This window comes from Centrocercus urophasianus, unplaced genomic scaffold (assembly GCF_019232065.1).
Source record: "Centrocercus urophasianus isolate 14NV4802_14NV808 unplaced genomic scaffold, USGS_Curo_1.0 seq_73, whole genome shotgun sequence".
Taxonomy (NCBI): Eukaryota; Metazoa; Chordata; class Aves; order Galliformes; family Phasianidae; genus Centrocercus; species Centrocercus urophasianus.
Window position 1 is genome coordinate 3,887,684 of NW_024885344.1, and position 16,635 is coordinate 3,904,318.

Below are 16,635 nucleotides of genomic sequence, written 5' to 3' on the forward strand. Positions count from 1 at the left end.
GGGGCAGAGAGAAATGTCTGTGTCATGGAGCTGTTCCACATAACAGTAGGCAGACATCTTGTGTGTTAATTCCTTCAACACAATTGACTGGGAAGCAAAATCCACAACAGATATTTTTGGCAGTCTCATAAGCCTGACATTTCACAGTGCAGTTTTTCTCTGGTTCAAGAGGAGATTCATCCAGCTGGTCTCTCCTATAGTCTAGAGAGCCCTTGGATTGCCATGTAAAGCCAAGTCTGGAAGATACTGACCTTATCTTCTTCATTCAAAACTCACTGTTTTGGGGGGTTTTTGTTTGTTTGTTTGTTTGTTTGTTTTTGCTAAAATACACACTTTAATTCACTTGAATTTGGAGCGCCAACGTTTCTTTGCTTAATTGCTATCTTCTGTTTTTGGTTTAGGAATCTTTTTCTTTCTCTATTCAACTTCGGGAGAGAGTGCTGAAGGATGTGAGGAGATTAATGTAATCCTTTAAGAGTGGTATTTTCCTGCCTATCTGAGAGTGCTTGGCTAAAAAAACCCTACATCTCTCTCAGAAGAAAGCCTGGAAAATGAATAATAAAAAAAATTCTGCCAAGTACCACCTCTTACAGTCACTTCTGAACTTCATCAATGGTCACTGAGTAGTGGAGACATTACACAGGTGGGGTGTCTTAGGGGAAGTCCAGGTAGAAAGTGGCAGCAACTCTAGAGTTTAGCAGATATGAATATGATCCACTAAAAAATATTCAGTTGATCATTTGTACAACACAGGGAATCCTGGAATATCCTGCATTACTCCTGCAGTGGTGTAGGTTAGGACCATTTGGAAAGAAATTGGCTTTACTGAAAATTGCCTGCAAATTCTGAACATGAATCACCACCGTGCCTTGGCAATTAAGAGGACAACTAACAACCTTACTGTATTAGCAGGAGCATAGACAGCAGACCTAAAAATGATTATTCCCTTGTATTTAGCACTTAAGGGACCTCATCTGGAGTACTGAGTCCTGTTTTAGTTTCTCAACTATGAAAAGGATATTGACATATTAAAGTGAGACTAGTGGAGGCCATCAATTTACAAGAAGAGAAGACTGGTTTACCCAGTCTTAAAAAGAAAGGCGAAGGAATGATCTTCAACTATCTATCAGGAGGGTATAGTGCAGATTGAGCCAGATTCATCTAGAAGGTGTACAGTCATGGAGTGAGAAGCAGTGGACATAAAACAGAACAAGGAATATTCCAACGAGGTATGAAGATTTTTTTCTCCTATTAATACTATAGATCTGTTTACTGTCCAGATATCATATACATGTGGAGAGTACCACTGAAGATTTACTGGAGTGAGTTAAGATGGTTATGAAGATTGTGCTTTCTCTCAGTTCCACAAATCTACACTAGCATTGTTTTATTAAGGGTTTTTTGTTTGTTTGTTTGTTTGTTTTTTAATAAAGGAGAAGAGATCATTCAGCCCTTTCTTCTTGGCTGTTAATATCCAGTTGGCCTTAATTATTTGCATTTATTTTACAGGGAGATGTTTTGGTCATTGAATTTCTATTATATCCTCTATAACCAGACAAAAATATAGAAAAAAAATATTTGTATAAATCAATCTATATTTATCTTTCTTGGGAGCTAGGAGCTTTACATTGTTCCAAGTCCTCAGTTCTTAAAACATCTTCACTTTGAGGAACCTCTCTGTATGGAGAGGAACATACCTCTGTATGAATTGCTCTGATCTTTTAGGTATTCTCTTTCTATCTCAAGATGCTCTGGAGGCTTTATATTTCACAAAGGAGATGATCTTTAGAGTGAAAAATTGGAAGTAAACCCAGCAAAATGGCTATTAGAATACTCTCAGGTATGCTAGGTGGTTAAGAATCTGCATTTTCTGTGAAATTCACTTGCAACAGGGAAATGGTCAGCATACAGCTTATGCTCTCTGCCTGCCTCCCTTGCTGAGTGTGAGGCTCAGCCTCTGAGCAAACAGCTGTTCACTCTGTCTCTTCTCCAGAAACCTTGAAATCTCAGTGCAGACTTTGATCTCTCTCTGCTTCTTTCCAGGGCAGCCAACTGTTTGAATCTTGCATATAAGGTCTCCTGTATTCTTATTTTTCTCTCCCCTCTGAAGATACGGTTCTTTAAACAAGCTCTCTTTCAATCAGTATTTCTAAGAGAACTGTAATGAATCTTGGGCTTCAAAACACCGTGGGTGAGGTCATTAATGGATTTCTGTGCAGACATTTATACAGAAACATGTTTCTACTAGCATGTTGCTTTAGACCTGAAGCATAAAAACTGATGTATCAATATGCTGATTTTGCAGCAGATTCAAAATAAGTACATGTAATGATTCAGAAAAACTTCATAGTACTACTATATGGAGAGGGAATAAGATCAGGAAATCTTTGTGATAGATGCCACACGAGCACTGATTGACAAAGAGCTCTTATTGCTATGCTTACAAGTTCAGTTTCAGATGAGCAGGTAGATAGCACTGAAACGTTCTGATACCACTAGAATTACCAAATTTTTTCTACACACCTGTCCCATATAAAATCAAATAGTGAAAGAAGTCACATAACTGAATGTCTTTTTAACTTTCAGAAAAGCTAATTCACTCAGATAAAACTGTTTCCCCAAATCACCTTCCAGAGGCAAGAGATTCCTTTAGTAACAATGAATTCTCATGTGTATACATGGATTTACAGCTATATTCACTCCTGTTCCATGTCTCTTCCAATTCTTGTATCCTGTTAGCTCCTAATCCTCCCAGCTACTCTGTTTCCAATTCCACCAAGCAATCATCCAGGGTTTTTCCAGGAGGGACATAGCAGTGATATTCAGACATAAATCCAAACCTTCTCACATTCATGAGGGAAGGAGACAGGATCCAAATTAATCTACTACTATCCTTACAAACACTATGCAATCTTCCACACTTGTGCACTTCTGCAAATATAGGAGTATGCAATTAGACTGAGAAAATCAGTGACATTTTTTGAACTTCTTGTTTTATGTCAGCATCTGGGTTCTTGCTAAACTTGTTGTATTCCTGAGGCCCATTTCCACTGATTAACTTGATTGTTTATCTTTAGTTATGGATATCTGTGAGTTACACTTTCGCTCAAGTGACAATGGCACAGAAGTGTTGTGAAAAGAGCAGAGGCTTTATCTGATTTTCTGAAGTTTTCCAAGATGAAATAACATTAAAGAAATTTCTGCTGTAACTACTTTAATTGAGTGCTTCGAGCAAATTTTGGTGATGGAGATGAGATTAGGATGTTATGTCGAAAATGTGGCTATTTTTCCATACTTCAGAATTTTTTTATTTGCAGGCCTAACAACTGTCATAGAATCATCTAATCACTGAGGTCAGAAGGGACCCCTGGAGATTGTAGAGTATGCTCCCTGCACAAGTCTGCACAGCCAAGGACTGTGCCCATGTGAGTTCTGAATATCAGCAAGGATGGAGACTCCTTAGCCTCTTCATATGACTTGCTCCACTGTTTGATCACACTTGCAGTGAAACAAGTTGTTTGTTGTATTTTTTTTTAAGTTTAACAGATTTTTTTCTATTTTAGTTTGTGCCCATTGCCTCTTGTGCTGCCACTGGATACCACTGAGAAGAATCTGTATCTGTTTTCTGAATGAGAATAGAGGGGAGCTGAGAACTGGATCTAGTGCTCCAGATGTAGCCTCAGATGTGCTGAGCAGAAGAGCAGAGTCATCTCTGAGACATGGTATGGGAGGTTAGTTCTTTGGACACAGAGCCTTTGAGGTAAAACATGACGTGTAAAAGAAGGAATCAGAGATAGGAAGAAAGCTACCAAAAGCTACCAAAGCCTTCCCTTTTATCAAGTATTCACTAGGCCTATTGAATTTTGAAGTTTAATCAGGACTTAGTAAGATGATAAATCCAATCCTTAATAACCATACAGTAAAAACAACAGCCAAAGAATAATGATACCAGAATCTTTGCAGTGCAGACTTACTACATCAAGGAACGGATTTCACTGCATTTTCAAAAAAAACATAAGCTTGGCTTCAACCCGAAAACCACACAAAACCAACAAGGCACTCACCCATGTTCTTCTCTGTGGGGATAAACAGGTATCCGATGTGTGACAGATGATGATGGTACATGTGGACTTCTCATGCAGGGCAGCTGTTGGGAATTTTCAGCCGGAGACCCAGCAGCTGTTGTCACAGTGTAGGTGAGTGACCACGTATAGGATTGCATAGCCCCTATAGACAAACATTAAAGAAAGGCAGATAAGATAGGCCAGTTCATAGAGGTGTTATGCTTTGAAACAGCTGCTAGAAAGTAAACCATTAAGCACCAATATTGGAAATAGCATCCAGCAAAGTGAACAGAACAGTCATGTCTGACGCATAAATAAAAGCAGAAATTATCAGCTGGAGTGCACAAATGTCCAGAGGTAAGAGGCATATCCGGAACATTTCAAACTGTGAACTTTGAGGGTGGTGTTGTAGCTTGAGGCTATCAGCTCAGAAAAAACTTGGGTAGGACTCAGCAATAGAGGAACAGCGCTGCTAGCATTTCACAAACATGATGCACCAACTCCTGGAGGTCCCTCTCAAATGCAATAATCTGCTGGCCTGTTTAGCTTACATCTGATCAGGCCTGGAGATAAACAGAATGTACAATTAAAACAATGAAGGATTGGAAGAAGATGAATGTTACTCAAGAAAACTTCTTGAACACTTTTGCAGTTTTTCTCCTAATCCATCTGACTAGGTACCTGCCTCTGTAGCACAGTGGTAGATCCCCAAATTATAAAAATTATATGGGCAGATATAGTGTAGCCATCTTCTTCCTGTAAGTAATGTTTCTTCTGACAGGGACTGACTTTATTTATTTATATTTTTTTTTAAAACATTTGGGAGGACCAAAGTGAAGAAGTGGATTTTCCATTTTGCTTGGAAGGTGCTGAGTTTTTTAATCATTCTGATCCCTTCCAGGCAAGAGCTCCAGACTCACGAGCCAGCTGCTGAAAAACCTTTGTCCTTTGCACACACCCTTTTCACTCAGGAGGCTGACAGATCCATTGTTCCAGTATAACACAGCTCTTGCTGGAGGTCATGACCAGAGTGGTTGAGATTACTCTGCAAATGAGGACCAGAACACTGAATTTAACCCAATCCAAACACTAGTTCTGGTTGTCCAGGCACTCCTGACTCTTTTTCACTACCTAAAAGGAATTGCAGGAGGTGACTTGTTTATTCACTGTGGATTGTGGAACTTCCTGTAATATGAAAGGGCCTAATTCCAAGAGGGACACGTATCACCCCGGTCCATGTTCACGATTTTAGGGAATGAAAAAACTATTTCAGGTGTGCACAATTTTCTTCAGGTGTATGTGATTTTATTTAGCAAAATCAGAGAAATAATTCTTTGCAATGGAAAATACTTAATTCTGAGTCTGACCAAAGGCATTCTGAGCTTCATAAGGTAAGATGTGAACTGGGGCTTTTATATTAGAGACATTCTTGTATGTGTTGTGGCCAAGGATATATTTGCTAGGTTCATTTTCACATCTGCATTGTCTGTCACTGATTTTTGACTTTTCAGACTTTCACCTCCCCTCGTTAAGAATGATTGATATTCTCTGAAACTAAAGAGGAGGCATACTCAACAGAGCTAGCACATCAGTGCTATTCTGGCCATCAGCAGTCATGGTTCCTTGAGCTGAGGAAAAGTGTTTAAGGAAGTCTGCCTTTACTAGAAAATATAGCTTAAGAGGAAGCAGTCAAAGCTATTTCTACAGTCACAAAATAGTTTCATTTGAAAACAAAAGAAAAACTAATTTGAAAATTTCAACAACTTGTCAATGGATAATTTTAGTGAAATGTTTCAAAAGGTCAATATATTTTCCTACTGTTATTGTCCAAAATAAAATTTGAAACAGTTTTAAAACAGGACTAAGCTCAAAATTAAAAAACACACACACAGGAAAAGGAAAGAAAGAAAGAAAAAAAAAAGAGAAAAGCGAGAAAAGAAGAGGAAAAAAAAGAGAATCAAAAGAAAACCAAATACTTACTTCTAGGTAAAAATACCGTTCTGTCCACACTTTTTAAATTTATCACAAAACAAAAGTATTACTTCAGATCGCCCTTTGAGTCAAAGAACTCATGACCTTCTTAGTCCTAGGATGAAGCTGTAACACGGCCAAAAGATCCTCCACATTTTACCACGTATAGTTAATTTGTGTGGCCACAGCCATTGTGAAAAATTCTAGTGATCTTATCTCAGTCTGAGGAAAATGAGTCAATTCAGGACAAGTTGTTTCTTGTACTCCCTGTGGGAAGTCTGCTCCTTGGATGAAAGGATGTGGCTGCTCTTGGCATTCAAGTCTAATTGGAAGCTGTCTCTGTTCAATTCTAAACTCAATGTTTAGAGTGTAACATAGATTGTGCCTGTCCAGACAACACAGAAACAAGGAATAGGTCTTGCACTGGAAGAGTTGTGAATATCTTTTTAAAATTACCCTAACCACAGTTTGTCCCAGGTACTATCAGATAGTATTTGGCACAGCTGTTGTAGGAAACAGAATCATAGAATCACAAGGTTGGAAAAGACCTACAAGATCATCTATTCCAACCGTTCTCCTATCACCATTACCACCCACTAAGCTACTAAGCCATCTCGTCCAGATGCCTCTTGAGCACAAATACTCAGCTTCTTCTGGAGGTTGTGAATTAGAAGTGAATATATGCTGAGTTTTACCCTGGATTTACGTAGTAACAGAAAGATGTTCAAATAATCTTCTCAGGACAGTGTTGGAAATTTACTGTTGCCTTGATTCTCTTAGTCTTCAGAAGGAAAATGGAGTTTTCCTTCACTGTTTCCACACTGTTTTCAGAGTTACCTAGTCACAAAGAGGAAGAGGACAGAAGATGGCAATAGGTTTGAGACTGTGTGTATCGATATATATGAGGTCAATCAGAACACTGCCAACATTATGGCGGGTAGATAAGAAGGAATGGGAGTAGTCACAGATCTTCCTAGTTAGCTTTCTAACACCCATCTATGTCCCAGGCCTATACAGTTGATTTCCTCAGCTGGCCACAGAATTGAACTCCAGGAGGTGAAGTCTCTTAGATACGACTGAACCCAACTGAACCACATTCTGAAATAAGGAAAAACAATAGTGGTTGAGCAACGTTTTGTTCTGCTTTTTGTTCTGAACATTCAGAGTTTGATTAAAATATGGAAGTTCATTTATTATCACTTCTTTTTCTTTTTTCTTTTAAAGATAAATTTGATTTTGAGGATACTAATTAATAGGCCATGTGATATCTACGAGAATCGGGTATAAGCAGGACTGCTAACATTGACTATGGCCTGTTGTCAGTGATGCCTTCATGTGTCCCACTGCCAATAGAACCAAAAGCTGCTTCATTATGCTGCATTTTATTATTTGCTGTATGCTGAAGTAAATGATCACCCAGGTACAAGCAAGGTACTCACTGCACTGTGTATTACATCTGATAGCAAGCACTGATGTCAACCCCAAGTAATCAACAGTCATGAGTTAGATCTCCATTCTGCCTCCACAAAACAAAGAATTCTTCATGTAGAAAACAACAACAAAACCATTGGGAAGGAGAGAACTGCCTGAGTTTTACACTCTGCAATTGTTAGAATTAAACTTTTACTCTAGATGTTCTCATATATTTGCTTGAGTTCAGGAGCTGGAAATTTGCAGAAACAGTGTCATTGTATTCAAACACAAATATGAGAGCTGATAGCTCTGTGCAAGTTATCTCCTGAAATTTGGGCAGATCCCCAAACATAAGTATCTAGCCCAGACCTGGAAAACAGTTACCTAAAATGACAATTGATAACATGAAGACTGATTTCAGACACGTATTTCATGAAACTAAACAGTAATCTGCATACATCACTTTACTAATGTGTTAGAAAGTAGCTACAATTCAGAATTCATTTCAGGCTGTCCAAATAACATTGCATTAGCAAATGAGTAATCACAGCTTTCAAAGGAGCTTTGAGAGAGAATAGCACAGTCAGCCATATAGCTATCATTTTTATGACAATATTGCTGCAGTTTGAATAATCATTAATCTGCCCTTTGTGATTTAGAAAGGATAGAGACTAATTATCATTTTAAATGTCTGGTAACTTAACCCAAAGTTTTAAATAAAATGCTAGCTAAGCCATGCCAGATGTTGTAACATAGAATGCTATATACAGAATTTACCTTTCTTTTGCTTAGTACCATGTAATGGCAAAGTTTAGTTTACTGTCTCTTATGCTGACCATTGAGTGAAGGCAAAAAGGTTAAAACACAAGTTTAATAGTTAACTTTTATTGCTAATGTCATAAGAAAAAAAAAAGTTAATGATACTTTAAATTAGGGAAGTAAAGCTAGTAGTAGCCAATGGGACCAGTTCTCAACATGTACAAAGCATTTTCAGAGTTTTATATTTACCCCATGAAAGACGTTTAAGAAAATCAATAGAATGTCCTTTAAATTTGTTTCTCCAGACCAGAACTTCCTGTCCCAAAATATTCTATATACTAGTTCCAAAAAATCTGTGTATGTAACATTTTGATTATATATATATATATATTAAAATTACATCTTCAGCACTGCCATTTTAAATTATAGCAATTTTCAGTGATTGAAACATGGCTGCATTACCTTATGTGAATGGATCTTGCATTCCACTGTGCAATGGTTAGCAAACTGAAAAGGTGATCAGTTCATCTATATAATCCATATGGGAAATGAAGGTATTGCTAATTGTCCAAATTAGATCTGGGAAATATCCATATCCTTGTATTTATTTAATCTTAAATGGATAAACGGATGGCTGCTTGAATTGACAAATTTGGCTTGTTCTAGGCCAAAATGACTTTCACACTGGCAAAAATTAGACTGTACAAGACTGTAAGAATAAAATCCAATTCAACTGAAGCTTTCTGAACAACCTGAAAAATAAGAAGCTAGAAAAAACAGAGCTAAAATGATTAGAAATAGCTTTCTTGCCTAAGAAGTTCTGCTATGGGAATAATTACATCAAGTTCTACTGACTGTATTATGGCAGTAGATCCTTCAACCATTGTACCTAAGTAATTCTTTTTCTGGCTTCAAACTTCACATCAGCAGACCTTGGCCTTACCAGGGCAAGCAAAAGAGAGAGAAAATAAAATAGAATATAAAAAAAACAAGATACAACATGAAAACAGAAAGGAATTACATTGGTAATGTCTGTTTGAGTCCATTCTCTGATTCTACTCTATTATTGCTGATGGATTCAGAAGCGATACATAAGGTTCATGCAATTCCTATTCCTGCCTGGATCTGAGGCTACATAAGGCCACTTTATTCCATACATAAGGTGGAAGCTCATACAGATGACGTATAGGCTATTGTTTAAATATAGAATAAACCTTGGGTTAATAGTTAAGATATCCATATAGAGTTACGGTCTCTGTAGCTTAAGCAAAAACGTCCCTCAACTTTCCACTCCTATCAGTGCCACTGGAGAGCACATGGTTCCCAACTTTTCAGTCTTTTGCTTCTAAGGTAGAATTCTGCATCCCTGTAATTTCTGGATACAATATCACAATGTTCTTATAGGACCATTATGTGTACAGACCAAGTTACTCACAAAATCGACATTTCAAGACTCAAACATATACACCACCTCCAGCACTGCTTGATCCAAAGCAGACCTACCTGCTCACCTAACATGTTTAAGCTTCATACTGCTTTATTGTCTAACTGTTCTGGGGGTGATATCATTCTATTTCCCTCCTAAATGCAGTATAGACTCCAACAATGAGAAAACCTTAAGTTTCAATGTAGGGATAGTAATTCTTAAATTGCCTTTAACCACAACTATGCACTGTGCCTCCCTATGGTGCCTTTGAAAACAAAGAAAACATTTGTCACAAGGATTTATTACTCATTTGGCCACTGCCAAATTCTCCAGTGTGGTAAATCATAACTTTCTGACATTCTTTCATGAAGGTTTTGTAAGTTTTCTAGTACATCACAAGTGATAGCTTCCACATTCTGATATATACCCATTGCACCAAGGGGCAGCAAAGCTGGTATTTTACTGCCTAGAATGTCTTCTGAAAGTCACTCACATTTCTGCCAGAAATCAAATTTCTGATTTTCATGAATTAAGAAAACACAGCTTTTAGATCATACAACAGATGGACCATCTTCTCCATGTCCAACAGGTAACAACTGGGTACACAGGATGGTTGCCCATTAATACAGGCCAATCAACAAGCCAGATGGGTGCATCACTTTTTTTACTGTTTTCTGGTAGTTCACCCAAAAACTGAATATTAAGAACTGATTTTTCAACCTGTGGGCCCACCACAATACAACAAGCTCATGAGCTCTGAAAACAGAGAATGTAACTGAAAACAGTATGGAGCATGCTTCAGACCTTCAATTCCTAATTTCTAATGTTGAAAGTTACCAGTAATATGTAAAAACATGTCCAAGAGAAACGTGTGCAGATATTTAAGCATGTTTGGGTCTCAAATATGTCAAAAGATATCCAATTCTCATTTTTCCCACTGGGTATGCAGTGGATATTAATTATTAATTAAGATGTTGAAAGCCTCAGCAAGCCTTAAAACAACTTGCATATTTCCTTGAGGTATATAACACTTTTCATAGAGATTGATTCCCATCAATGTCATTGAACATGCTTAAAAGTATTCACAAAAGATTTCATGGCATTGCCAGAAATATGACCAATTTAACTGATTTAAAAAGCATTTGGAAATACAGCAACAGGCCTGTTCTCTTGAAGGCCTCAGCAACAGAATATATTCTGGTCTGAGGACTCCTGTTAGGGCTCTGGACTCCAAGCGTCAGATCCATTTCCTGTTAAACTGCACGCAATATTCGGATAAAAGAAAGTATAACCAATAGTTTAAACAGATTTCTGCTTGAGAAGGCTTAGCATCTATCAAAAACAGGCACATATTGTGCTCAAGTTCCATGTCAGGTGATGGAATGCAAAAGCCATCTTCAAGCAGATCCAGCTGCCAGAAACCTGCCTACCTGTTGTAGCTGCTATGCCACCGTACTCTGGGGACTGGTTGCTGACAGGTGAGGGGGCAGAGGGCACTTCCACTGAGGTGGCAGATTTAGCTGGGGAGAAAGGCACTGGGGAGGGAGTTGGAGGAGCTGGTTCGCTCAGGATAATTTCTTCTCGTATTTCTGCTGCGGAGTGAGAGAAAAATCACAGAACAAATGATTAAAAGTGAAGGGACAGTGAGAAACCATAGAAATACTATGTGAGCAGTTAAGTTCTTTGCATAATTCACAAAATCCATAGCAGGACTCACATAAATCTTTGAAAGAAGCACTTCAGTAAGATTCAGTATTACCAACGTGAGTTTATTTTAATAAGATCTCTTATAGAAAAGTGCTATTCTTCCTGACGTACATGTAAGAAATATGTGCATAGACAGTGTAGGGCTTTATTCCTGTAAGATATGATGACAAAGTGATTTAACTTTCCAAAATTTATGGAAGATGCAAGGAAGGAAGATCAGTGTGGATCAGGAGCATCCCTGAGCAGAGAGACTAATGGCAGTCTCTGTCTGCTTCTGTTCTGGCAACTCAGTGCAAAGTAGAACAGGGCAAGGAATTTGCTTCTGTACAGAAATCAGAATTTAAATGCATCAGAAATTCTAGCCTTTTTTTTTTTTAATTTACTTGCTCAATTCTTGTATCTCCCTTTTATTCAGGTTGATACAAACCCAGTGATATGAGTTTATTTAGTGTGAAACAAGGGTGAGAAAGAATCAAGACTGGGCCCACTGAAATGCAAAGGTGGCTTACACAGATCAACTGAGGCAAAAGGTTCTCTATTTGAAAAACTGAGTCTGTGCTCAGGAATAGTATTTCAGACATCCAGAGTCAGACCATGAAGCAGGTCTCTTTCAGAATGCATTAACTCCAGGAAGCCCCTTGACAAATGACAGATTTCAAATCATGATGGAACCAAAAAACAGCGTTGCACTCCTAGATAGGACTCACAGGGTTAGGCGAGGATAAAGAAAACAGTGAATCCAGTGGAGTAAAACAACAAATGATGAATAAAAGAACAAACTCACCTGTGCTTCCTTCTCCTTTCATTGCCCTCATTAGCTCATTAGCTCTTTCTTGACAATGGAGTGATTCTAGCAGGTACAATACGTAGTCATCAAACATCAAGTGAATAAGGTGAAAAGACCCTGGTAATAAAGTGAACAAACAGAAAAGCCATTCACTGTCTCAATACACTCATTAAACCAGTGATTAGGGGATTCGACACAAAAGGCACTGAGTAGAACTGCCTCAATATTGCACTACCACTGCAGTATGCCGGGTACTCAAAGTAAAAGAGGTCAAAGTAAATCTAGGGACCAGCATACTATCCACTCCTGCACTTACGCAGGCATATACGACCAACTGTTGTGGTTAAAGAGGCTGCCTACCTGAGATCTGGGACTTGATATCGAGTTTTCTTTTCCTGCATTAGAATTGAACAGTTTAGACAGTTACACTGCAAGTGAAATTATCTATGGTATCAGATACAAATTTCTGTCAGAAGTATATTCCTAAATTGACTGCCCTCGTGATGTTCTGGTAAAAAAAACCAAAACAAAACAAAACTGAAGCACCTGTGTCATTGGACAATGAAATGAATGAGAGATTAATCCATAGAAAGGTAGGAACAGCCTTCCAGATCTCCTGGTGGTATACCTCCAGTGCATTGCCTGGGCTGCTTGAGGCACACGTTATCTGTCAGACACAGAGGCATCACCAGCAATTCTACATATCGTAAAGGAAAGTCTTTTGCCTCAGTTTTGCTTCCTCTTACTTTTCCTACCACATTTTTTTTTACCTAATTACCAGTTTGAATCATATCAACAGTATAAAATTTGGCCTGTTTTCTGTGCTATTATCTTTTCTGTTGTACTCTTTCTTAACAGCCATGACAGGAATGTGAAAAAAAAGGTACTAAAAAGAAGAAGTACAGACAAAACAAAATGTTGGGATGGAGTCAAAGAACTTGAAAATTAGTAGTAAAAAGAGATTATGTTGTTAGTGCTCTGCCACAAATCCTCAAGTGAGAGCTGAGCACAGATGGAGAACTTGTTAATGTTGTTAGGAGGAACTACTGGGAGATGCTATAGACTAGAGTAATAGAAATAAAAATTTTTTAGCACAATGTAAGAAGTTCTATCCTTAGGGATTTGTAGAAAACCTTAATCTTTAAGTTTCTCAATTACAAATGACAGAGCTGAGGATAAATTAGTAGACAAACCTCTGATGCAGTTGGCAGTGAATGTAGTTACATGCCTCTCTGGAAATGGAAGTATTAAAATTATTGCACAAGGCACTGGTGAAAGCTCACTTGGAATACTGCACGTAACTCTAGTTGCCAATGTCCAAGAAAAATCTGTACAAGCTTAAACTGGTATGGAGATTACCAGGAGGATGTGGGAAATGGACAATAGATTTCAAATTATTAAAAATGCTTTTCTGGCTTCATTTTACAGAAGGGAAAAGGAATTGCTTTCCATAATGTATAAAGAAAAATAGTTGTCTGGGGTGGTGAACAAACATTTGCCCCAGAGCATACATATCCACAAAAATAGATGTGTTAGAAGAGACCATAGATGCATTTCAACCGAAAATTAAAGAAGCAAAGCATGAGGACTGGGACACTGTGTAGTTTCTTCCTGAAAGGAATCACATTCATTTTGAGAGGGAGACTGACAAGTATCAAGATGGGGTTTGGTCAGTTTACACAGTAGACTCCACGACATACAATACCTGTAATAGCTGCAGACAGGGCTTGATCACACAATGCTTTTTTGAAAAGCTCCTAGGTTTATTTAGACTTGTATGGAATATTTAAAACATGCTCATGTTAGTGGTCAGATAACTCTAACACATGCAAATGCAGCCAGCTTAAATTAGCAGCTGCTCCAGCAGCCTGTGATTTAAACAGGAGAAAAATCACAAGCTGAGAAACAGAGATCGGTTACCACCAGTCAAAAAAAAAAAGCACCTGATCATCCAGATGTGTTCTTTTTGAAATCCCATTAACACATATTGAGGAAAATACTTCTATGGAAGAAAAAAAGATGCAACAAATTTCAAATTCAATTAAGTATCATAACAACTGATTTGTTCTTTGGAAAGTTAGCTTTATCTTGGGACACTAGATTTTATCATGGTGAAGCATAAGTATACCTCTAGTCCAGTTTCTACACTGAAATATACTGTTGAAGGGAGAAGAAGTGTTTTGAAAGGCCCTATATCCTTATACAGTTCTAGCTGGCAATCCAGCTTTCAAAGCAACTCTGAGCACATTCTTTTTCTTTGTGACCTGATGGTCTTTGTGTTTCTTTCTCTTACTCCATGCCTGCATGGCTTCTGCCATCACTGATACAAGCAGAGTGCACACACGGGGAAGAGAATGTGAGCCTTTGTGTTCTTGGGCAAGGCAGCAGAGATAAACATACATGATTGCAACACCTTTGCTCAGAGGAGGAAATCTTTGGCTCTTCTTGAACCTGAAGCATTCAGGTTTTGTTTCCACATCTATGCAAGTCAAAATGATAGCATGTTTCCCCAGCCTTGCAAGGATAAATACTGGAGATCATCACCTGATTACTTCTGAAGTTCTGTTTTAAAGATCTTTTGAATTAGAAGTCTTATTAAATAAAACCCTATGTAACATAGCAGTATTATGAAGACATTGGACCTGATTGATCACCTTGTTACTGATTCAGAGCTCCTCCAGTGAAAAAAAGAGATTATTAAGAAGATCCAAGTCTTACTGATTTCAGCGCAGCTCCTGCTCATGAGATTTTCCAAGGTAAGAAAATCAGGCCTCAGTGCTGTGAAACCTCACGTGGTGGCAAAAGGCTCAGGGTATTTGGGGTTTGTCACCAAACTCTTCACTCTCTTTCATTTAAATAAGAAATCAAAAGAAAGTTGCTTATAGTTTCATAAAAAAACGCTTGCAAGTGTGAACCCTAAGCACTCAAATGCTACCAAGCAAATGACAAGAATGCAAGATTTGCTATTTAAAAAAATAGTCTTTGTTTTTGGGGGGGTCTAATGCTCTGTTTTGAAGACTTGGGGTTGGCAATACTGAATGCAGCATTTAAAAACATCCCAGCACCCTTGTCATTCTTTTGAATTTCTCTCTTCCTCCTCTATTATTTCTCCCACTGTGTATTTTTAAACTCTGTATAGAGTTTTTGAGCCCGGAATTTGCATGAAAGACGCCAGACAAACAAGTTGTTGATACTGAATGAATGCAATATTTTTACATTTCCAAATGATTCAAAAGTAATGTAAGCTACAGACTGAAACCAGTATCAAGGCATGTATTTCAGCAACCCAGTGAATAGCTGTTCAGCACAATGTGCAGTAAATTATTCTGTGCTTGCAAGCTACTGTTTTTCACATTAAACTGTTTAGCTCGTTCAAGTATATCTTTAAGCAGTGAAAAGGATACAGCTGTGGCTGGTAAACCTTACTGCTGCTTTAGGAAGAGGGAAGATGTTATTCAGGAGACTGCAATTATAATAATAAATAGTATTTGGCTGTAATTTTCAGATTGAGTTAACTGAAATCATGGCAATGATTACTCAGGTAACATACAGTAAATATCATCTGCTATTAACAGATATGGCAATGATGTGTAAGTAGCAAAAAAAAAAACAAACCAACAGTGAGATGTCGAGACTTGGAAAAAATCATGGCACATGGAGCTTCTATTACTAATTAGTTATGTTAATAGACTGGATGCATTACCCAAACATCACCACCAACTGTGCCTTTGATATGCATAGATAGGAAGGAGGGAGGGAGGCCAGGAGAGAGAAAAAGGGAGAGGGAAAGATAGGAGCTTTATCTTGGCTAAGATTGTTTCATCCTGCCCATGTCACCACAAGTAAAAGCTTTGCAGAATCAAATCTCTCTGCTTGCCAGTCCAGTGCCAGACGCTGCAACTTTCTCTAATCAAATTTCCATATAATCTATTTCACAGACAGAAATATAGTGCCCTGCGTATATAAAGACCTCAGCACCTAACACAACCTCCCTCTTTTTAATCTGAATAACATCATGAGCATCCGAGTGGAAAAAATAAGCAAAAATCAGTCCACTGAAACTTATGTAGTAAAGTAGTAAATACAGTAAATATACAATGACATAAAAATGCAAAACTTTTTCTCTAAGTTAAGAGCAAAGGTATACAAATATAAATCTTCAGGAGTGTGCCTCCTGAAAACGTCTTTGTTTCTCACCTAAATGCATGTGCTATGGTGAAAGGCTAGAAGGAACTTTATTAAGCACAGAAGAGTCACTGACTTCTAGCTTTCATCTGTTTACATTCAGGTGGTTTTTTTTCCTCTTGGAATTTGCTTGACTCTAAGCCATGAACAATGTGTCAAATGGCATTGCTGTGAAAGTTTAACAACATTAGTACAAATTATCATAATTTTGTGTCTGCAGCTAAATAACATTTGGTTTATTTTTGAAGAAATAAGGTAGGGATAACCCAGGCTTTTCCCTGATAGGATGAGGGTATGATTTAGGTCTGGTTTCCTCCCTGAAA

The 16,635-nt window shown here is 37.9% G+C and overlaps 1 protein-coding gene across 1 annotated transcript in view; it reads right to left on the reverse strand.

The window, feature by feature from the left end:
* RFX4 (regulatory factor X4) overlaps window positions 1–16,635 on the reverse strand; it is a 74,557-nt gene that overhangs the window by 11,694 nt on the left and 46,228 nt on the right. Inside the window, exons 14-16 of the mRNA XM_042838075.1 lie at window positions 12,125–12,244; window positions 11,064–11,225; window positions 4,065–4,227 (exon numbers count right to left, since the gene is read on the reverse strand). Of these exons, the coding sequence (XP_042694009.1) occupies window positions 4,065–4,227; window positions 11,064–11,225; window positions 12,125–12,244 (445 nt within the window). The remainder of the gene's footprint in view (window positions 1–4,064; window positions 4,228–11,063; window positions 11,226–12,124; window positions 12,245–16,635) is intronic.